General features: G+C 38.1%; 1 protein-coding gene across 6 annotated transcripts in view; it reads left to right on the top strand.

The window, feature by feature from the left end:
• The window catches only part of MBL (mannose-binding lectin), a 274988-nt gene that overhangs the window by 234149 nt on the left and 16351 nt on the right, over positions 1-24488 (top strand). The window contains exons 17-25 of one of the 6 annotated variants that reach the window (XR_011809996.1): positions 4858-4931; positions 7606-7764; positions 7963-8085; positions 8866-8965; positions 15081-19515; positions 19684-19812; positions 20391-20498; positions 21178-21290; positions 22956-22982. Coding sequence is in view for 4 of the 6 variants with exons in the window: in XM_038180829.2 (XP_038036757.1) it covers positions 22972-23164 (193 nt within the window). In the remaining 2 variants the exon portion in view is untranslated. Of the gene's footprint in view, positions 1-4857; positions 4932-7605; positions 7765-7962; positions 8086-8865; positions 8966-15080; positions 19516-19683; positions 19813-20271; positions 20310-20345; positions 20499-21177; positions 21291-22955; positions 23165-24488 lie in introns of those variants that run through there. The other 5 variants (XM_038180829.2, XM_038180831.2, XR_011809995.1 and 2 more) reach the window with 5 other exon arrangements.

The raw sequence follows: 24488 nt of genomic DNA, 5'->3' as shown, positions 1-24488 counted from the left end.
TTCTTCATTGTTAAGCGTAAGTAATGTGGCAAAGACACCAGATTCTGTATTAAGTATTCTCCAGAGAATTCAGCAAGAAACAATTTTTGAGACCTAATTCAACAGGTTTCTCCAGTAACTTATAAACATAAATAGAATCATATCTCTTCAACTAAGGAAAAATCTGACCGGTCTTTGCGCTTTGTTATTTAATTCAAAATACACTTTCAAGTTGCAAGTTTCTCAGAGGGCAGAAGAGAAAGCTGACACTATTCAGCTGGGATGCTATCGTTATCCTAAGTATTTTTGGGAACAAAACACTTATCAAGGGTGACTAGCTTTAACGCGTAGGTATAAAAAGCAGAAAGGAACTGACATCTTCCACCTGCTAGTAAAAATGTATTTTCAGATACATTCACAACTTTAATTCACATGATGATAATTTAAATAAATTATTCTGGAGCATATCTGGAAATTCCCAGAGGCCAAGATGAGCATGAATGAGGACTGATTCTTAATCACATGTAACCTCAAGCTTTTCTGAAGCTGAAGCAAGTATACCTCTGTAGTGGTCATCTAGGAGAGCTCGTGAAAAGAAAGATATTTTAACTTAATAGTCTAATAACATTGTGGGGGAGACTACATTAAACCAGAAGTTTCCACCTTCAGAATCCATTGGATAAAGAACTGTGACCGAGAACTATTGTATCATACACTGAAGCTCCCCTGCTGAGATTGACTGTAAGTGATACGTAACACCCAGTTTTAGGAAAGAGCTGATTTTAAAATATGAAAGCAGCCTTGCATAAATGTTAGTCTCAATATGTTTTGCAGGTATAAGGGGACAGAAGAATAGTGGTTCCTTCATCCATATGCTGTGTAATCTATGTGTATAAATATAGCCTTAGTGTATGTGCATCTTTTGATTATCACTGCTCACTTAAACAACTGGTACCTTTAGTGTTGTGTGTGGTTTTTATCCTCTGTAATCCTTTAATTCTCTCTGAGACTTTGCACATGTACTCTACAAGGCTTTGAAGATTAATCCCATAATTAAAGGACATCGTTAAATGATGAAATTTTTGCTTGCTTATACCTAAGTGCCCTGTACAATCTCCAACTATTAAAATATGTCTAAAAGAGTATTTTTGTTGAAGTAACAAAATACAAGCGAACATATTCAAAAAAAGGATTTAGAGCTGCTGTTCCATGGCATACCAGGTAAGTATGAACATTTTATTGTATGTAATGCTTTTGTTAGAATAAACTTCACTAAAAGTAAAGTTTAATTCATTAATTTAAGTAAAGAATTAAAGTTTAATTCATCTCTACTCTTATCATATGACAGTATAAACCTTTCTCATTTATTAAAAAGGCTTAATTTTACTCAGTACTCTAAGTAATAACTCACAATTGATTGAAGAGGTAGTGATATGTGCTGAATCAAAATCTAAATATCCTACATCACAAATCACTCCAATTTTTGTTTAATGCCTAGTCTGCCGATAGATAAGCAGGTCATCAGATCATTCTAGTGGAGTCCTATTTCTTCAGTTACTAATTTGTTCTGAGAGCTGCCTTCATTTGAGAAATCTGTCCCACATTTCCTGCCATAATAAAGTCTTCCCGCTGGCTGAACAATAATAGACTAAATAATCCTGCCTGCTGCCAGAATTCAGCAAGGCACAGATGGAAGTTACAGTCATCAGATGTTTAAGCAGCAGAATACGCTGCTTCTAGTCATTTTTTCTGAAGTGTTTCACCTGGGGGATAAGTTTATCCACTTGATCTCTTCAGTTTTGGCTTGAAATGGAACCCTGGTGGTGACTTTTTGTAGTTAATGGTCCATCATATATCATTAGGACTTCCCTTAACTTGCAACCATGGGGAAAAAAAATGATGTATTAAGATCAAAAGATGGATTCTGTCTTTTTTTTTTTTTTTTTTTTTTTGAGATGAAAAGCCACATGTGATAAAGTGTTATAGAAATACTGAGCAAGCTTCTCTGTCGGGCGAGTAAAACCTTGAGGCTAGAACTGACTGAATCACAACAAATGTTTCACTAACTGCCAAAATATCTGTTGGAAGCATGACCTTGTTGGGTAACTGAGCACATGCAATTTTGAATAAAGTCAGCAATGTCATATCTATTACTTGAAAAAGGTTCAATAAAATGCTGCAATGTATCAACCCTGTTCAGACTACATGGAGTAAGGGCAGAGTTCAAGCAAACGTGAGGGGGAAAAAGAAACAACAGAAAAGGTTCAGTGGAAAGGATTTTTTGAGTCTGGGGCCTCGACTAGAGAGGAGGGGATCGTGACAGAGTTTATAAACTGCCAGAGATAAAGCTGCTGAATGACCCAAGGATTATGAGTCATTCTGGGTCAGATTAATAAGTCTTTAAAAGCATAAACCTTCTAACAATTTGTTTATATATATATTATATTATATATATATATATATATATATATAAATTGTTTCTGATCAGGCCATGTCCCCAAAGAGTAAATTAATTGTACACTTCTCTGTAGTTAATTGCTTTATGTTGTATTTTCTCTCTGACCTAATGTTGCCCTTACTTTGGGCAATTCTGTTTCTTTTCATGCCAAAAAGCACAATGTATTTAGGTATTTAAAATGAGATCTTCCACTCTTTCAGAGAAGTATTTTTCTCAGTGTGGATTTTTCTTTGCTCGTTGTGCAGATAGAGCTTTTGGATATTGATAGCTCCAGCATAGTTTCCATGTTCTAGGCAAGTTTACTTGATTAACTCTTTAAATAAAATTATTTTGCGAAATCTGTATTATCTAGATTTGGTATATAGTTGTGCTGGAGGTGTATTAAATTAAGGTAAAGGTTTCAAGAATATATGATAGCCTTGCTCTGTATTGTGTAGTAAACAAGGTCATCATCCAAAAATCTCAGTCTAAGTAACTTTTCCATGTGAAAAGTAATATTCAAGTTATGCCGCATGACTCTTTTGCCCCTCTCTTGCTGTATCACAAGGTAAGTGATTAGTTTTCTGTAAAACTAAGCCCAGATAGCCAGAACTTGGCATGTGTGCTTGGCAGGTAACAGTGAAAAACAAACAGAAGCCAGTGACTGAAGTTTGAGAAGATGATGAATAGAAAGAAAATTTGTTTGAAGAACACTTGTCTGATGTATTAATTTTGTGTTGTAGATTCACAGATATTGTAATCAATATAACTCCCACTGTTAGTATTCACTCACTGCATATGATGATCTAACTCATTTATTTCATCACCTTAGCAGCATAATTTATTAATAATATGTTTATTATAATTTATTATAATAATTTAAATTATATTTCATTCAGTTCACAGTGCAAACTACATTTAGGAATGGTTGGTGCCATTCCTGTTTACTGTAAACTGGCACAGCTGAGAAACCAAAGCTCTTGTCTCCTAATCAATGGCATACGCATATAAATGTATGTGTCTAATGTGCCAGATTCTAAGGGAAGGTTTTATGTTAAAGATCCTCTGAAACATAATTTCAAAGGGACTGATGTCCATTAGGTGTCTTTTAAATCTGTTCTTTCAGGGTGAAGCAATACATAAATTGCCACAGTTTCACTTCCTTAACATGTTTGCCTTTTAGATATTAAATATGGAGCTCTTTTTTATGCTCTCCTGAGAGCAGCAAAAATGCAGCTCTAAATTTATGCTGTTAATGCAGGAAACTTGAGGCAAAAATGAGCAAAATTATTGGTGTGACAAGGGTGCAGTTGTGATTGCAGAGTGAAATATTGCAAGAATAGTAGTTTTAAAGCAAGCACATGAGGTTACAAATACAGCAATTCCTTTTCCTAAAAAGCCCACCTACATATTGTAGTTGCACAATTAGCTCTGTAGCACAAAAATCGCAGGACTTCAGTAGGAGCACTCAAATGTTAAGTGTACAGATATTTTAGTGCAATTTGTAAATGCCTTAGAGGGCAACTTCAACAAATTGACTCTTTGTATGGACATGAAGTAAGGAATGTTCAAGCACGAGGAACTGTTTGAACATTTATGATTTAACAAGACCTGCCTGAAAGACTAAAGATTTAAAACATCTTTATGAATACTGACATTTTTGTATGCATGTATTTATGCAAATAAGTTCTGTTGTAGATGTTTAGCATGCCTTGAGGCTTTTAATAGTACTGAAAAATATGTACCTTACTTGGCATCAAGATCGCGTGATTACAACTGAGCTGGTGAGCAGTTGCATGGTACCGCTACCACCAGTTTCACATCCTCCTCTTCTGGTGCAATCCCTAAATGATAACAGCTAGCTCTACTCCAACACAGACTTTCCAAAAATAGGAACCAAATACATGGATAATACTTCTAAAATGAAGGAATGGGATGGATGTCCTTAAAGGACAAAAGATGGATCAGGATGTGCAATTATTTATTTACTGTTTTTTCATGGCTCTAACCTCTTTTTTTAGTTGATCCAAAGAACTACTGGTTTATATCGTGTAGTGCTGAAAGTCTGTTTTAAATGAATGCTCAAGAATGAAAGATTTGGATACCTTTAGACCGTACTAAACGTTAAAGTCCTGGAACAAAACGCAAAAGCAATGTTCAAGATCCAGGTAGAAGCTAGGTATGCTACAGACCAGGATACCTATGGCTACAGTTGGCTTAGGGGGACGAGGGTTTCTGAGATGGGACTCCAGCTGAGCCCTGCTCAGCCTCAGCTGGGCTCACCGTGGGGCTGCAGCTGAAGGCACAAGCTCGGACAGCATGAAGGAGCACTGAAGTGAACAGATGTAAGGTTAGGGGTAACATACCCAAGTTTGTGATGCTTTCAGGGGAAAGAAGACTGAAGCTGACCCTTGTGTGTGTGTCTGGATTTTTTTCTGCAGACTTTTGAGAACCTTTTCTGAGAAACATAAAGCTGCCAGAGTTCCAGTGCCTGCCTGCCTGCTGCTAAACTAAGGTAAGCACTAGTCTTCAACCTTGCTGTAATGGTGGTGGTGTAGCTGTGTGTTAGCTGCTTAGATGCTGAAGTACATGGGACACATTAAATACAGCAGAGCCAGATGGGCAAAAGAGGTGATTTTCCCATTACGTTTAGTGTTCATGCAGCCTCATCTCTGAATACTGTGTGCAGTTCTGGGCTCCGCAGTATGAAAAGGATGTTAAGGTCCTTGGAAGGACTTTGGTGACTTCCTCCCAGAGGAGGGCAACAGTGCCAGCCAAGGGCAGGAGGGCAGGTGCTGTGAGGAGAGGCTGAGGAGGCTCAGGGTGCCCAGCCTGGAGGAGAAGAGGCTGAGAGGCAACCTCGTGCAGAGGCAGATGCCAGGCTCTGCTCCCTGGGCACCACTGGCACCAAGCTGCGATGGGGGAGATCAGGCTGGGCAGGAGGGGACATTGCTTTCCTGTGAGGGTGGCCAAGGGCTGGAGCAGGCTGCCCAGTGAGGTGTTTGGTGCCCTGTGCCTGCCAGTATTCAAGGAGTATTTGGACACTGCCCTCAGTAACTTCTGGTGAGCCCCAAAGTTGTCAGGTAGTTGGACTTGGTGACCTCCGAAGGCCCCTTCCACTGAACTGAACTGAACCATTCCAATCCACATTTCTTTAGATTAGAATCTCCTCATTGTTTCTTTAATGCCAGTGAATTTATAACTGGCATAACAGGTGATAAATTCTGAGTGTACTCCCTTATCAGAACATCAGCCTACTTCAAGATTGTCAGGAGGTTTGCAAAGAATCTTTCAGCATTTTTTTTAGCAAAATTAGAAATTTCTCAAGTATTATTAAAAATACTGTGCATGGAAAGAAAAATGATCTTAAATTTAAGTAAGATAGGAGAATAATGTAAGGAAGGAGTAGGAGGAGTATAAAATCTGATCTACACCTGAACCTTCAATAAACCTTACAGAAATGGGAACCTCTGTGGAACATCTTCCACGGTAGCCCATAATTCAATCTCGATATCCTACAGAAGCCAGTAAAATGACAACTGGATATAGGGAAAGAACAGGAGGAATTCCAGATGTGATTGGAAGAATATGAAGTCAATTGGATATAGCACAGAAAAAAATCCTTTCTGTTTGAATTTCAGAGTTTGGATTTACTGCTAAGTTCAACATGATGCAAATTAACTTTGACAGAGGAATGATTTGGAGACATCATGGTCTGTGGAAATATTTTCATTGCTTTTATTAGACTTTTGATCAATCTTCAATGTAGACTTTGCATGGGCAAAGTCTACATTGCACTACAGTGTACATTGCAGTAGCTTGTAGTAACTTGCACATTGTTTCTGTTATTTTCAAGTACTCTGGAAGTTAGAAAATAATCTACATTTGATTTCCATTATGCCAGATAGTAGCCATATCAGTTAATTAGCTAACAACTGAAATTCTATTGCTGCTATAGCATAAGTGTTTACCATGTTTAGATTAATCTTTTAGATTAATTATTTAAATGTATCTAAAGTAAAGTAGCATGGGGAGAGATTTTAGATCATTTCACTAAATGTTTAGTAGGCTAATGGAAGGTTGAACTCCAAAATTAGCTCTGCTAAGACTTCTGTAAAGCAACAAAAATTACAGAGTAAATAACCAAGTGCTCTTTCTGCCTCTAGTTTTCATTTTGTCATTTATCAGTGAAGATACATTCAGAAAAGGTGGCGTTTATTTATTTTTAATTCGGAGTCTGCATTTATATAGATGACTTTCTGATAATAGGTCTACTAAAATGATTCTGAGTTTAACATAACATATGGCACTACATTAAATGTGTATGAGGCAAGCCACATTTCTGATCTTCTGGTTTACAGAAGATATATTGATGTGCTATCTCTTATTGTTGAGATTGCATAATTCTGGCCTTGGATTACATTGGTGTTACACTTACAACACAGTTTATCTGTGCATATCTACCTTTTTCACAGCTGGGTAGATAAACGTATATTTGATAGATCCAGTCTGCATTTTTACTGGCTGCTGATTACAAAGATCTAAGGTCACTAAATTGGATGTTAGTGCAATTCTGTTTGAACAAACTCCATGAATTCAGAGCAACTGTGAGCTCAGATTGGGCATTTGCTACAGCTAACAAGTGAAACAGCAAAATGGAATATAAAGATACAGAATTACAAGGGCTGAATTTTGCAGTTTTAATGGCTTACCAGAAATACCCCCATAATTACCAGGCTTTTTAGCCCTCGCCAAGCCCGTCACCTAACACTTGAGAAATAAAGGCTTCCAAGCATGTTGGATACCTGCCCCGTTTCTAAGGCCTGTTATTTTCAGGGGACATTGCACACCCCCAACTATAAGCGAGGAAAAATACATCTGGGAGTACGTATGTGCCAAGGCTCTGACAGGATGGTGAAATAAAACCTCAGTTTGCCACTTTGGGTTTCCAAATTTTAAGTGATTTGTGAAATTAATTTTTTCATAAGTGCTTCTTTCTTAAGGGGTTTATTTAAGAGCTGACTGAGTATTCATGCTATGTATTTAACAGCAGAAAAAAAAAAAAAAAAAAAAAAAGAAAAAAAAAGTGGTAATCAAGGCAACTTGATTTAGTATAGATGTATTACAGAGCATGAACAGCTGAGGAGAGCGAGCAGCCCTGACAGTGACTCTTTCACTACCTCTTCCAGACCAGATGATGGAGCTGCGTCCAAGCTGAGTATGTCAGCCCTGGGAATGAGAGCTCCTGGCGACAGCTCCAGCGCTGCAAACCCACACCAGTGACCCTGCTCGGAACAGAAAGCCAGGCAAAGACAGAAACAGCAAATGGGGGACAGGAGGGCAGCCAGGTACAAAAAAAAAAATAAAATAAAATAAATAAAATTCTTTCTCCAATTTTTCTTGCTCACAACTGTGTTCAACTATTCATTAAACTGGCATTTAGTACAGTTCTGCTCACCCTTCAGAGTATGTTTAGAAGACTTGTGAGCATAGCTATGTTGAAGGTTTATAAATCTTCAGATTTAGTATAATTATGGAACTTTCAGTTTTAGGTTACCATATCTAAATCCATTTTGGTCTGATACTGAATGAAGTCTGTTCCTGATGGAGTTGCCTCAGCAATTTTTCTGAAGAATCCTTCAAACCATTTTTTTAAGCAAAACATGAAGGTATGTAGTATATAACCCAGCTCAATATTTTAAACTAAAGCTGGAAACATCTATAAAAATGTCAATTTTATAGGCATAAGAACTATTTCCAATAGAAGCTATTGCTAGTAATGAGGAAGGGATTCATTAGCTATCCGAGCATACTCAGCTAACATCCTTACCAAGCACACTCGAAACATTGTAAAGAGAAGAGGACATTATTGTCATCTATGGCTTAAAGTTGAAGAAATGTTTTTCATTATTAAGGCAAATTAAAATGCCTACAGTAAAACTAAAATGATTTGATATGAAAAACTTAATGTGCCTGGACCTATTGGAAGCAGCATCCTGACTGTTAAATTCTGCAGGAATCTGATGTTTCAAGATGGCTAGAGGAAAGAAACTTATTTTTAACTTTAGAGAAGGTCTGAAAATTTCTCACTATCAAGTGAAGAAAAAAGGGTAATGAACACAAATGTATGTGTCATAACAGATTGAGTACTCATAAAATGAAGCCACTCACAGGAAAATACTATTAAGGCATTAAACCAATGAAAAAACAGCACTATAGAAGAGCGGGCTGCCTAAAGGTTGTGAAAGGTCATACAATCCATCTCTGCCTGAGGGAAGGATAGAAGACTAATGCCTTTAGGGCAAATCCTTAAGGCAGTGTACTTTTATATCTTACTGAAGTTACTTAGGCAGAAAAATTTAAACCTTTCTGATTCAAGCAAGCAAGGCCTTCTATCCTTTCCTCATCCTTTCGATACGGATAGTGACTTATTTGCTCATCTGTGTTAGCAGGCAGCTGAAAAAGACATCGTGGAAGAGAAAGGATCCATGCTGGTCAAAACAGGCAGCCTTATGCATCAGCACCAGAGCTGCAGTGGCACAAAGCAAGGTAGTTTGCCCCTTCTGTCCAGCACAGCAATCACTTTATTAGTCTTTACCAAAAAAAAAGTCTTCCACAAGCATATACTCTACCTCAGTCCTGGCAAAACTTTCAAAACTTTTTGTTATTGCTTCTGAATATCAGCCTCTGTTCAAGAGGTTTTCTAATATAGTTTTATATCAGATATCTAGAGTTTCTCTTATGGTGTTGCGGTGGCACTTGTCATAGTTTCCCTGTAAGCAGCCTGGAGAGGATGGCAGAAATGTCTCTCAGATGAATCTTTTGGCAAATATGCCATACCGACACACAATTCTTTTCTTGCCATCATTGTCTCAGGCCAGGTATTTGAATAATGTATTTTTCTTTTGCTTTCCACATTTTCCTCTTTAGAAATGTCAATGTCAAGAGCGTTTAATTGCCAGTCTATGCAAATATGAGACAGGAATGTTTTGCATTTCTGTTCCTTACAGAATTCGTCAGAGTAGCAGAGATGGCAAGCAGGATACTACAGAAAGATAGGGAGACCAAGAGAAAACAGTGGCAATTTCCCAGCCAGAGGAGCCTTCCAGCTTAGCTAGTAATAAAGACAGAAGTCTAGACATGTTTCTAATAAGGCCAGTATTAACTCACCATAATTATTTTACCTTAAGGTAATGCTCATTCATCATCATGGCACTGCTATAAATAGAATATCATTGCTTCACATTTTCCAATAAATCCAATATATTCTGAGATTAAGTAAGGCAGTGAAGTTTGTGATTTCAAACAGTAACAAATAGCAGCTGCTATTTGCCAGAGAAATCCCTCTTAATGAATGAAGTATTAGGGTTTAGTGATGATTTGAGATTCAAAAGAGACCACATTTTCTCCTGAAATTGTAATTAATTTATTTGCAGTATATTTAGGCCAGTGCAGTTGTTTAGTCTACATGGAAATTTGACTACTGTCTAAATTATCCCACTCTTAAAGAAGAAATCCACTGCGTAGCACAGAAAGCTTTTCATTATTGTATCTCCTCCCATCACATAATTTTACTAAGCCTGATTGGGCAAACCTGCAGAGAAAACAATGCTTCATTTCCATTTAAATAATCTTACTAAAACCAAAAGGAAGACTTAAAAAGCCATTACTCTGTTAATTATAGCAAAATATTCAAGAAGGATATAAATGCAAACATCTGAAATTTTTAAATATATTTGAGATGAATATATGTATTCTGGAATTCCATTTAAGATCTGTAAAGTTCAATCTTGCGCGTTGCACCTGTAGCAAAAGATGAGGGTTTCCTTTTAGTTGTTATGGCCTATGTCTAGTGGTTTTGAGAGCAATATGCAAATGTTTGCAATACAAATGAAACCATGGTATAGACTTGCTTTATTTGCACTGTTTCTCTTCACCTCATTCTCTTCAACTTCTTTGTTTCAACTCATTGGATCATGAAATGGTAAAGATCATGGGAAATATGGGCTGTGTGGTCCAAACAGAACATTTAAAGACTTTATGAGAACTGAGTGGCATAGTTCATCCTTTTCTTAAAGGAATCAGAAAACAAAAGGAGTAGCTTACAATTATAGACAGAAGCCTTGAAGGGTGAACAAACATCATAAAAGTAGGGAAAAAAATGTGCACTTTCCAGGGTGAGAGTTGCAAATAATGTCCTTCTTTAGGTAGGAGAAGCTGGCGTAGCAGAGGTGCAGCAGTTTCCATTAGTCACTTCACCATATAGGTGAATTAGATTCAGAGATGTGGTTCGCAGTTGATGTGGGCACCTGAGAAGTTGCAGGCTTTGTTTTGCACAGCTGAGCTGTGCGGCCAAACTATTGCATGGCAGGTGGTGGTATGCTGGTGGCATAAACCACGGCCAATTACTTCATACAAGAAATACAACATTCCTTCAAGAAACATTTCTCAGAGTTAAAACAGATTCCTCAGAGATCTGTCTGAAGTCGTTCTCCAGGATCTTACTAACGCCATGATGTAAAGGCCATCTCAAAGGGTTTCTTGTTCCACGACCCCTTTGATCCTGATCCCCTTTTCAGAGAACTACAGAGCTGGAAACCCATTTAAACTTTTCATTTGGAGTAGCAGTACTCAGCTGAACTGACATCAAAGTAAATTGGCAAAGTGGCTGTGCATTTGTATGCAGTGCTCTTGCATGTGGGTCACTCAGGGAAACAGCGTGGCCTTGCTCAGCAGGCTCCTAGAAGCTGCCACTCTGCTATGCTGTGCTGACAGTAATTTAGATGTATTGTGCTTCTGGGTCCTCCTTAATCTCCTGCTCCCAAAAGACATGATTGGCAGTGGAAAAATATTCAAAACCATTTTTTTGAAGGTGACTTGAGACTTCAAAAGCTCCTCTTTGCCAAGCTGCTGGGCTGCTTGCTTTTCTAAGGAAGTCAGCAGAGAGCAGTGCTATAGAATAAGTAGCAGGTAGGCATAATGAGACCATTGACTGTAATAAATACTAACAGGCAGAAGAAATGCTTAGGCATGTATGTAATAAAATCCTGTAACTCGGACAGGGAGTTGGTAGAAATGGAGTGGTAAAAAGAGAACGGACAAATGCATAAGTGGAAAGATGGATCCTGGTAAAATTTCTGCCTCTTTAATCTGTACCTGGGTTATTTGTCACTTGGTATAATGTACATGTTACTTAATATATTGCCTGTGTATCAGATTTAAGTAACGTTTTGGACTGTAAATGATAATGGGGATAAATGATATCCCCATTATGGTTTAACTTGCATCATCAGTGTTTTAGCATTCCTGCTTGGATTTCATACTGCAGTTTGTCAACCACATGACTTTGTTCCATCATTTGTTTTGTCATCAGTGAAAATTAATTTTCTTGTGACCTGCCCTCCTTATCACTTTTAGACAAACAGACAATGTCTGCTGTGTAGTGACTCACTAAAAGAAAATGAACATACCCTCTTACAGCAAAGTGACATTAGCAACAATAAATCCTCCCATGACCTTATTTATCTATCATTTAGTAGTTGTTTCACAGTTATGTATGAAGAGCTGTGAAGTCTCCTAAGATTATCTAAACACAGGTTAGAAAACATTGGGAGAAACAGATGGTTGTTTTTCAGGGCTTCTCCTATATATATGGAGGTGCTGGGGATCTGTTCCACATCTTTCAGAATTATTTCTGCATTTACACATGCTATTTAAACTCATACATTAAAATTAGGCTTTGAAAATAATGGGTATGTTTTTAAAAATTCTGGCAACCTACAGCTCTTATTGAGGTCAATGAAAACTTTGGGTTACCAGATTTTCGAAAAGATTACAAACGTCTTCAGGCTTTAGTGGAAAGGGGCTCTAGAGTGCAGCCATTGCTTGCCTGCTGCAGCAATTACTAACAGGAAAAAGTCTGTGCCAGGTCACAGGGAGTACTTTTTCTGTTCTAATGTATACATCATTGAAGATTCTATTCAAACTACTAGTCATGTAAATGTTATTCAGACTATATGAGGTAAGTGACTAACAGAATAACAGTCATTCTTATTATTCTGGAGCTGCAAAACTCCTGTTTGATGGGATGTGACCAAGAAGTACCTGTGAGCTAAGGAGCTCTGTCATAATAAATAAACAAACCCATTATTGCATTTTTCAATGTATCAACATATCTTTGTCTCAATCTCTTTACAAAATCTAGTGTTTCAGAATCCCGGGTTCAAAAACTCTTGTTAACCTCCATATTTTTGGCAAGATCAGTTACAATTCATTAACAAATAGTTTTCGAATGCTAAGACACATTTTAGAGAAATTAAACAACTTTGATATCTGAATAGCAATGACTGATGACAACCAATAGTTGTGTAGTTGCTGCCATAAACTAGTTGCATTGTGGAGGGGGTTAAAAATGTATATATATGTGGGTTTATTCTACAATGTTGGGTAATTTTTCCATTTACAAAAGGCAAAACTTCAACAGTGTTGTTTGTGCTTTCAAGAGTTATATCTAGAGGAGGTGCTGAGGAGGAAGAGCTTGTTCTGCCTAACTGCCCGTCTGCTACGTAGCAACCTCTGGATGCATCTCAAACAATTGAGTAAAGCTTGGAGTGTGTCTCTAAACAGGCTCAACCTGCAAGATGGCATCTGCCCTGTGGCAAGCTGTGAATCTATTCCAAAACCATTCAGAACTCTAAAACTGCTTTCGAAGCAGAGGATAAATGGAAACATAATAGGAAATTAAACATGCCATTTGCATGACAAAGTGAATATGAGAAAGCTGGTAAAATAGTAGTGGAAAGTAGGTAATACAAAATACTGCACTACAGGTATTGTAGGTCTTTCATCTCTGTGCAAACGCTGATTTGTTGTTTAGTTGAACATTATCACTGGTATGTGTGTGATCCAAGTCAAAAAAAGTCATTAGGAAGCTCTACAGTGTCTCAACTGTTGGTAAAAACTCAGCTAACTGTTAAAGCCACAGAAGTTCTTCTCTCTGTATAATAATTTGGGGGTGTAATAGCTGGAGGGTGGGTTCAGGTGTATACATTCTTCATTATCTCCAACAATTCAAAACCATCTGGTTTACTAATGACTCTGGTGATACTGCTTTAGCACGACTTGTTTTTGTTTGACATAATATTCAAATTTAGTGCAGAATTAGTGCAGAACTGTGTGAAGTTTGTGCACATCAAACCCAGTTGTCATTCTTCTCTGTAGCCATCACTGAGGTCAAAGAAGCTGTGGACTGAGATGTAAGCACAGTCACTCAGGTGCATGGGTATGTGGACATGTTTTTGTTTGTACCCATATTAGAGATATTTTGCCAGGTAGTGATGGGAAGGACGAGTTGAGAGGGGAAGGATATCCTGGGTGTACAAATTAGTCTTTGGTGAAGTTGTGCTTATTGTTTGTATGTGTAGCTAACTGGTAATAGTATGTAGCTGTTTTCTTGGTGAAGGTAAAAATGACATAAGTGTGTCATGGTGTGTAGGAAAAGATTTTGAATCAGCTGACTAAAAGACATGTGAAATATGAATTTCTTAATTGTTTATAGTCACTAAAAAGCATAACTTGTGCCAGGGTGGTACATCAATTCAGACTGTGCAGATGTGCTACACTGTATTGTAACACCTCTAAACCTGAGATGTTCATTTCTATGTTTCATGTCTAAACAAGCACAGAAGGTCAGCGGAAGTGCTTTGGTAGAGACAAAAAAAAAAAATCCTTCTGTTCCTTTACCAATTTTTTTTTTTTAAATTGATCTTTGATTAGAAATGTAACTACATAGAGTAAACCTATGTAGAGGTAGTATTGCTGTTGAACCTTAAATACTTTAAGGACTTCTCAAAAAGTTGTTTCTTCCCCTGTTTAGCAAAAGCTTCATCAGGCATAAACTGTCAGTATCACAACATTACAAGGCCTAGCCTAGCTGCTCACAGAAATATCGGAATATATGTCGAAGGAAACATATGGCTTTGTAACTTGGGAAGGGGGTTATTTAGTAATAGAATTTTATTTAGAGATTGCTCGTTAATTCTTTAAACCAGCTTTTGGTTACAGGTATTTACCAAAGTTTATACAACATAAATTGCATACAACTACTGCTCAAATTATTCATTATGAATTATGTATTTGAACAAATACAGGCCTTTAATGTGTTTGCAGCTGATTTGTAGTCAGTTCATAATTTCTATGTCTGCGCTCATTTTTTCAAGTTGTTTACTAGTGTAGGTTAGAAGTGGGATTTTACATAGCTCCGAGTATTTTCTATGCAGTTTTCTGTCTGTATGATTTATTGCCACAGGTGCTTTTTTTCTCCCTCCTTGACAGTCTCTGTTAGTCCACCTGCCTAACAGTCTCCTGAAACATTTACTGTGCAGGTAATGGAAAAAGTAGTGTAAACTGCTGGAAAAAGTTACTCTGCCTCAAATCTTTTTCTGCAAAGATTAGTTCATGCAATGGCTGCACTATCATCTAATAAACTCTTGTGCATTCCTCTTATCTGAAAATGCCATGTGTCCAAATACTCATGACTAAATAAACATATGCATAGTTTGGCATAGTTCATATCAAAGAAGTAGAATGAACAGAGAGAAATATTCCAGAACAAAATGCTTTTAATAAAAAATTATGTTTTCTGAAACAGGAATGTTTCTTTCAGATTCATTTCTGAGAAATGGCTGGAAGCCCTGCTGATTCTGGACCCGGACATCCTAGTGCAGCCCTGCTCATCCTCACACTCATGGTGGACCTTTTGAGCCCAAATGGACCCAGGCAGTTCTCCTGATTCTTATAACGGATCAGTTTCAAATCATGGTAGTGGAAGTTTCTGCTCACTCTTCAATCTGTTGCTCGTTTAATCAATGAGTGGTAGCTATATGATGCGCAGGGGAAAGAGCTGTGATTAACATAGCACTTGCTTTGTCCTGGAGTGATACAGACTTACAGTAATGCCACTTCAGCAATCAAGATCAATCAAGTCATAACATGCAGCCAGGGAGAGCTGAGCATGGAAGCACTGTCTAAGGTAAGAGCTCACGGTTCCAGCTCCCTGATGTGCGTCTGTTGCAGGTCCTTGTCTGGGGCTGTGCAGCTACAAGTGCAGTGGAGCCTTCCTTTGAAAGCTGTGCAGCTCTTCAAAGCTTTCATATGAACTTCTGAAGATCTTAGACAGAAAGGTGTGCTGCTGCTTTTATCTGTGCTTTGCTTAGTACTGTCGTGGCTGGCCTGACTTACATTTGAATGTTATTTTTCAGTACAATTTTTGTCTTCTACTGGAGAGCTAAGCCAATCCTTAACACAATTAGCTAAAACGAAAAAAAAAAAAAAGTGCCTGTAAGGGTGCTGCCTATTAATGTGCCTTGCAATTGATATGCTCTGGATCCATGGTCAAGAGGCAGAATTCCAGTTAACGTCCTTAGCTCATGGGAGCTCCTCACAATGGGAGCTGGGGGAAAAGCCAAATGGTGGGGGGCTCTCAGCTCTGATCCCTGGCCCTGTGGAAAATGACTCAGGGATCACTTTCCATGGATCAGCAGCCATGATCCTCTACTAGGAGACTTTGTTGCCAGGACAACTGTTGCCAAGACAGACTGGTGCTCTTTGGGAAAAAATTCACTGTGTTATTTCTGTACACCAAACCTTCTCTGGTATCTACTGTTAGACCCAGGCAAGCTCTTGGAGTTTCCAGGTGGAAACTGAGAAACAGTAGGAAGGGCAAGCGACTCTTACCACCAAGAGGGAGCTTGCAATCCTACGTGGATCTGCACAAAGTTCATGGTCTCTCAGAATGTGCATGTACTTCACAAATACGGGCCCCACCGCCCAGTGTTGTGAGCCTCTTCAGGCCACAATATCAAAAGGAATTCCAAAGCTTACGATTCTCTTCAGCAACATTTAGTTGGGAAAAGATGAGGTCCTTAGGGATGTTCTGTATTTTAGTGCACAGCTATAAAAGTTTTTATGATTTAGTACAGAGGCTGTGATCAGCACCTTGCGTGTGCTGATGAAAGCAGCAGATTCCAGCACCTCACCCTATCTGTGAAAACGTGTTTTGTAGAATTATTGACATGCCCTCAGAGGAGGACTCTGTTCCCTTTGAAATAAATTGCCTGTAATTTTGTAATTTTATATCACCTGAAAGATTGCCTTTGGTTCACTTTGTTAAAACTATAGTGTTACTATATGGAAAGTCAATAATCTTTTTTTGGGACAGAGGTTTCTAAAGTTTATGATTCAAGACTACTGCTCTGGTATTGGTTTCCAAGTTTTACATTAAATAAATCTGGTTTAAGGAGAAAGTTAGATTATGGTATAATATTAAAAAATATTCAAGTCAGTGGAAGTAAAGTAGTTAAATGAATCAGCTAGTCTCATGAATACATATGCATATTTAACACTCTTGTTGCTGTCCACCAGAGGTCACTACCTGGCCACTTTATTCATTACTGGCTATGCTTTCAATTGAGTGGTTAGCCTCTCTTGTTCTCCCTTGTCGCTGACTTCTGGATCAGCTGTGCAAATGCAAGTCCAGAAAACCCTTCTAATGACAGACTCTTTTCTAGAATCAGTAAAAGACAGAAAGGCAAGATTCTGTTGAAACAGGAAAAGGATTCAATTGATCCCATAATCACACCTAAGACACATCCCTGAGTGACTGATCTCAGTAGCTACCCCGTGCCTTGCAAGCTGTACTGTGCATGTTAAAGAATTTTTAGAACAACCAGACGCTATCGTGTTCTAGCAAATCCATGTGAAATGTATATCTGGATTCTTATCTAAATTGTCACAAAATCTTTCTCAATGTGCACTGAAATTGAGAAGCAAAAACAGCTTCTGATACTTCAACAGCAAGTGTGTCTCAGCTGTCATGTGCTTGGAGAGGCCAGTGCCTGATATGTTTTCCTTTTAGTATGAAGAAAACCCTCCAGAATTCTTTACCTGATTTATCAATTAACAAAATGAGCAACTTGTCTTACAAAAGTGCCATTCTACATCATCTTTTGTAAGTAAAGTGAAAATCTGGAAATCAAACAGTATTTTATGAGCTCCTAAAGCGTTGGATGCCTTTTAGTTCAGGTGGCTGGAAGCTCAAGCAGTTAATATTCAAAGGAAAAGAAGGAACTCAGTATGTGTGTTTTTAGTAGTCTGTTCCCTGTGTGAGGAGACACTATGTGAACTGTGAATTTTGTCTGAAACCTCAAACACACCTGAACTTCCTCTAAGTGAAGAAAATTGTTTTTGTCAGGTGTGCTTCAGATCGATCTCACTGTCTTACTGCTTCTCTAAAGATTATGTTGAGCCTTGCTAACTCTGAACTATAGACCAGCATCTCTGTAGGGTCTGTATTTAGCAAAAAACAGGAATAGGTTTTGGTTTATAAGCACAGGTCCAAACTAAAATGCGATCATTTAAAGTTTAAGGGAGGAGGAGTTGGTATCAGCTTTGTACCTAGTTTCCTGGCTCCTTGGCCCCTGATAGAAAAATAAATAAAAGAATATCTGGTTATCATTAACACCCACTGGAAACTAGCTGGGAATGCCTTGTTTAGGTCTCTAGTTTCAAAGACAGACTCCAGTAACATGAACTCAGACTTTTCTACGTGTTGATGCTTGTACTAATTGCTACAGTGAATAAAGGGTGAGACTATAATTCTAATCACAATATTATTCCTACTCCTACTTATCTGTGTTAATTGCTATGGCGTTGTTCCTAGTGTGTCCTGCTATAGAAATTTCCGTCTGTCACAGCAATTGATACTTTTTCTTTGCTCTTAATATATAGAGTGGGTGCAGGACATCCACAGATTTTATTAGTAGTGACTCAAGGTGGTGGCCCAACACAGGAAACAACTATTCATCCACATAGTCTTTGGGGCTGGCAGACAAGTAAAAAGAAATATACTAAGAGATTCAGCTCTGCTCCATCCTTCTTGCTGTGCAGAAATACAGATGCATGGTAGGTTACAAAGGCAAGGGATAAATCACTACTAATTCAGAAGAAAAAGATCCTGCACAGGACAGCTTCCACTTTACATCTTCCTAAGGGCTTTAATTAAGCCCTCTGTATGAGCACCTATTTAGAGCTGGGCTCCATAATGCCTGCTCTGAGGGTTTTCTGAAACAAGGTTATTCCTAGGGTCTTGTTCTTCAGAACTTGGTATTCCTGCCTCTAGTTGTCTCAGTGAAAAGTTTGAAATACTTTTTAAGCTCCTGGTTTGGAGATAAGAGCACACTATTGGTCTGACATCAAAGTGAATCAATGAGCTGGCTGTGCATTTCTATCCACTGCTTTAGCCATATATTCTGTTGCAAGTCTCTAGAAGCTGTCACCCTGCTATGCTGTGATGAAAATAATTGGATGTAGCTCCCACTTCTATTATTCCCATATGATATTGCTGCTGGTGAAGAGTACTCAAAACTGATGGCTCCAAAGTCAACTTTAAAACTTCAAAAGCCAAGTGTTCTCACGTGCCAGTCTGCTTGCTTCTCCAAGGAAATTTGCAGGGAGCGGCACCATACATCAAAGAGCAGACAGACATAAGAAAAGACCATTCCCACAAAGAGTGATATACAGAAAGAAGGTATAAGATTTCAAGCATCTAAATAGTGAGGAACTGAGTACTCAAATAAAGCTGGAGGAAGGGAAGTCTGTATACAAATAAGGAGATAAAAAATGAAACGACATGAAGAAAACCTCCTAATAATTTTGAGGTAAGAACCACCTGCCCTTATGAGCATTATTTATCACTAGATGCAGGAATGTGCAATAGTCCTGTAAGCTTGGATAATGCGTAAACATGCTGTTGTGCTACAGCTTAGTAACATTTCTAGTGTGTGATAAACTATAGGTCAACAAGATGCTTCACGTGATACTGTTTGTTGTTCTGAGCTAGTGAGAACTGGGAGTAGGGAAATTGCTAAGAACTCTATCTACTACATGCTTCCACTTCTGCAGGAAAGAAACCTTCAAGAATTTCAACAGGGAAAAATAAACCAGATGTTTTAACAGGTTACAAGGTGACAACGTGAATCTTGGATGTCACGTGTTGACAGCAAATGGATACCACATTCAGGTTCCTAGCCACAATAGCAAAGGTTGGTATAGAAATTCCAGCTGCTTATTTGAAGAAATAAATCTCTAAATCCAAATTCCTTTTTAATGGTGTTGGGTCTGCAATGATTTTAGCAAATCACATTTGAAAAACAGCAGTGCTCTGAATTGATATTTTCATTTTATTTTTACTGACACTAAATTTATTGTAGCTCCTGAACAGAAAAGACAGTGATGCAGCCTGGCAGGCTACAACATCTGTATCTGACTCGATCTCATCGGAGAATATCAGCCCCAGAAATAGGACCTTAGGAACAAGATCACTCCCACCACTGCTACAGGTATGGAGATTATGATTTGATTTTATTTTGCAGCTGGAGATGTCCAACAGGGCTACCTCACACAGGGTAAGGAAGTTTTCTACAAGCAGAGGTGCCAGAGACATCTCTTCCTCAAAACTGTATTATGTTATTCATTCTGCAGAGCTACCCATGGCAATATCCCCACAGGCACACTATTCTTGCTGTATGTTTCATATCTACATAATGGTACCATAATTGGATGGCCATGCAAGCTCTATTGAGAATTTTAGCCTCATCACCAATTTGAAAATTAAACCATTGACAGAATAAAGCGGAAACATCTTACAGTCAAAATGTGTGGTACCTGCAGGTATTCAACATTTTTGTTGGTTGTACTGTAACACAGTCAATATCTCTCCAAGGCCATGCAAAGATCAAAGGGCTTAATCCCAGGATGTCATACGCAATAACATGTAAAGAGGGTGGTAAGGTCGAAGTAGGCAATCGCTAGTGTTGTGCAAGACAGAGATAAGCTAGTAAGCCACCTCTTCCCAAAATAAAGCCCAAAATTACAGCTTTCAGTACAAATGAAAGGGATTTTTTTTTTGTCTTGGCAGATTTGTCCTCAAGATAAAATCCATCAGGTGTCTTTTCCAATTCTTCTCTACTACGTTCTGTCACGCTGCCTGTCAGGAAAGCCAACAGAGTGATAGGTAAAGGTGCTGGTAAGTAAAACTCTCTTTTGCTCTGATAACTATTTGACTATACAGAGGCCCTGCAACCCTTGCAGGTACAGACATGCTGCTTAGAAAGGAGTTCTGTTGGCTGCCCCACAAGTCTATGACAAGCTATTGAGGAGGAATGTTAGCAATATGTGCTCTGTCAGTTTAATTTCTGGCCCCTATAAATGTAATATTTACTTTTGAGGAGCAGTTTCCCAGTGATTGACTTAATAGGGCTATCATGTGCTGTCCAACTCAGATTTTGGGGCTGATGACTCAGAGTTGTCACTGCCTTGACTAGGACTGGAGCAATGACTCCTAGCTGCCTTTTCCAGAATCCCTTCTGCACTGTTTACCAGCATTGGGTGAATCACGTCCTAAAGCAGCTTTTAAGGAGGAATGGAAGAATTTCCTGAGATTTATATCTTGAAGTAATAGCTCCTATATCTACTCCAGAGCTAACTAGCCTCCTAAATATAAAAGAATTGTCATTACATCTTTCAGAGCCTGATTTTAATCTCTCTGCTGAGAAATTCTGCAACTGTGTAAGCCTCAGGACCCAAGCAGTGTCGCTACATCGACACTTAGTATGATCCTACATGCGGGATTCTCCATCTTCTCTAAATCTAAATATGGAATGCAAAATCTGGTTTTCCTACTTTTTCTCCCCTATTTTTTTCAGAGAAATTGGGAACATTTTGCATTTTTAACTAAAGTACTGTTGTTGCAAGCTATCATTAATCTATTGGGGAAGTGATTTAGCTGCAAGGAAACCCTGCCTCCAATTTCCCAAAGGTAAACAGGCACTTTGTATCTCCTAGAATAAAGAAATGGGGTGGTCAACATGGAAAACTTTGGAGGTAAATAGGTTGTAGCTTCTGAAGGACAGGTTAGGAGGCAAAAAGAACAAAGATCTGTATGAGAAGGATTCTCTGTAGGGAAAGAACTTTACTGTGAGCCTAACATTTTGTTGTCAATTTTTCTTTTTTTGGACCATAAATAGTATATTTTTCTTACTGAGTTTGTGGGAGACTGCAGTGATATCAATGTCCGTGGTACTGGATAATTAACACAGTATTAAAATCCACCAGGAAGAAACCCTCAGAGAGAAGAAAAGAACTGGCTTCATTCATGAAGCTGGCTAAAAAATATAAGCTAAGATTATAGCTGTGTTACATTGGCCATCTAAATACCTTACTGTATTTTATTTTATTATAGGCCATTGCTCTAGATTATGAGCTGAGCCTAAAAGTAGCACAGAGAAGTATATGGAAAAATGGTGCTTCTAAAGCTCTGCCTTTTTTTTTTTTTTTGTAATGATAATGTTCTTACAGAAATTAATATGCTAGTGATTACACTTTGTATTGTACTTTATCAGATAAAACATGACTAGGGAGTCTGCTCTCCATGGGAAATTTTTCCTGAAGCTTAAAGTAAAGAGAAATAAATGATGTTATTACCAATATTCAAGCTGGATTTGATTCCTTACCCTAATTTCTGGTAACCTAGCAGAACTTAAACTTGTTTGCTATTTTAAGCTGACTGATGGAACTGGGAGAAAACAAAGTCAATTGACTTGGCACTCATTTACTATAAAAGTTTGTCAGCTTGTGTTTGCTGTAGGGTTTTTGTTTTTTTGTTGGTGGTTGGTTGGTTTTCAGTTAAACACAAAATACATGGGACATGATTGCATCAAATGTGGCTATCATATGAAAATGCAGGATAAGTTCAGTGGTGCAATTTGTTGAAACATCATGCAGAGCATGATCTTATTGCCTGTTACTAGTCTGCTCAGAGAGGGCAGCAAAGTATTGCAGATCTGGAATCCAAGAGAACCTAAGCTCTGAGGTGTAATACTGAGGAAGAAATGTAACTTATTAATGTACAAGGTATGAAAGGAGAAACCGGGAGGCAATCAGATAATAACTACCTAAACACATGTAAAATTTTGGTCCTTTTAAGCTGTGGGTGTTTGCTGGCACTGAAGACGTTATTAAGAGAAATAGATTAATCAGTATAGATTTAGACATCCTGATAGCTGTGAACAGAAGCATCCCTGCAGAAAGGCAATAGTTCAAGAGTTAAGGATTTGTCCCAAACTGTAACTGTGTGTGACTCATTTGGCATAAAGAGAAATGTTTGAAGTTTACATATACAATGAAGAAAACAGTACAATGGATTTGCAGCATGAGAGATGGATGACTGTTTCTATTAGGTATTCTCATTACACCTTGAGATTTTCATATTCTTACAAGCTTGGCTGTTTCTCCTCTGTTTTTTATACATGAAGATACAACCAGAGTCTAGATGAAATGGTTCAGGCGCTACCCCCTCTTCTTGCTCTTTTGACTGAAAACAGAATATATTTCCTGGGCATTGTAGGCAACTCTTCCCTAGGCAACCCTTTAAAATGATGTTCATGGAGAAATTAGTGATATGAATCTGCTTTATTTTTTGCAGAGCTTTGGCCATACCAATGACTCTCCTTCAGCCATTCAGTGCCCTGGTACTTTGGATTTCACTGATGTTGGTAATGAGTTCAGTTAACACAGATAAACCTGAAGAGAATAGGTATTCCTGCCCGGTAATTCAGTGCAGTGCTCCTGCGGTCAATGGCTTACCAGGCAGAGATGGAAGAGATGGTCCCAAAGGTGAAAAGGGAGACCCAGGTACAGAGCTAAGAGCATTTAGCAATACTTCATTTTTAACACTGCCTACCATCTCTTTAGTTTTATTTTATACTTCTTCCACTCCTTCATTTGTGTTTTTTTTTTAACATATCTCCTTTTTTTCTGTCCCATTAACTCTCTGTAGATTATGTACAATTTCAGGAATCTATCTATAAAGCACTTTCTGCATTTATAATTCTAGACTGGATACTTGGCTTTTAAGAAATGAGTAATAATAATAATAAATAAATGAGAACCACATTTTCGCAGCAGCCCATAAAACAGAGATGCAATGAGATTTTGATCTGAATGTACCATCTGTACTCTGAACCACTTACAGAGTTGCCTACAATACCATACTGAATTATGTCTGCTTTTCCTTTCCGGGGGCCAGCTCTCAAAACCAGAAATCATGCTTGCTAGAGGTAGCTACTAATCTGATGATCATAATTGGATTGCTTCAAATTCACTAAGTCCCAACAACTGAATTCCCCTAAGACATGATGTGTCAAACAATTGCTGCAAACAACAAACAGATCAGCAAGGGCTATGTGTCGCATGATAGAACCAAGTCACCAGCTCTCCCAAGATGCCAAATCTTGGGAGATTTGTCCAAAACATTTAATGTTTGTCCAAACAGTCCAAACATTTAGTAAGTGCATACAGAGTTGTATACTTTCTTACCATATCCTGTGTTGTCAGGTGCTTACCATTAGATAATTGCTTTTCAGCAGCAAAGCAAACTCTCATCAGTACCCATACCACTGCATATGATCTAAGACATAAAATTTCAGTGGTGTGGATTGATATGCTGTATACACATTTTCAGTGGCACATATCCTCAGTATGCCCTCTGCAATTTCATAGGTGAAATAAGTAAATCTAGCTCTACCTGTTTAAATAACTGTTTCAGAGGTATCCTTAACCTTTATCATTATTTAGCTCATTGTCTAAATAATATATTTTGAGTGGTGTGGTTGGTTTTAGAGCACGTGTGCCTCTGCAATAACAAGAGAAAATATTTATTTCATTGGATTTTCATTGTCATAAATAGATGCAGTACGGAATTTTCCATCAAAGTGATTTTTCATTGAAGTAATGGTGTAGTAATGGTAAATATGTTCTTAGCAAATGAATATTTCCACAGGAACAGTTTTCTGGTAGAGGTGAGGGTGGTATTTGACCCATGATGAAAGAGTTAAAGATTCAGACAAAGATGAATTGAAATGTGAGTGATGACAATTACAAGGTAATATAGTGGTCTAGTCCCTTGGGGATGTTGCTAGATGCCACATCCCCCTCCTTTCCGCTGAGTTAGGACTCC

The sequence above is a fragment of the Anas platyrhynchos genome, chromosome 6 (assembly GCF_047663525.1).
Source record: "Anas platyrhynchos isolate ZD024472 breed Pekin duck chromosome 6, IASCAAS_PekinDuck_T2T, whole genome shotgun sequence".
NCBI classification, from domain to species: Eukaryota; Metazoa; Chordata; class Aves; order Anseriformes; family Anatidae; genus Anas; species Anas platyrhynchos.
Note: the sequence above shows the minus strand (reverse complement) of the source record. Positions and strands in the feature narration are given on the sequence as shown.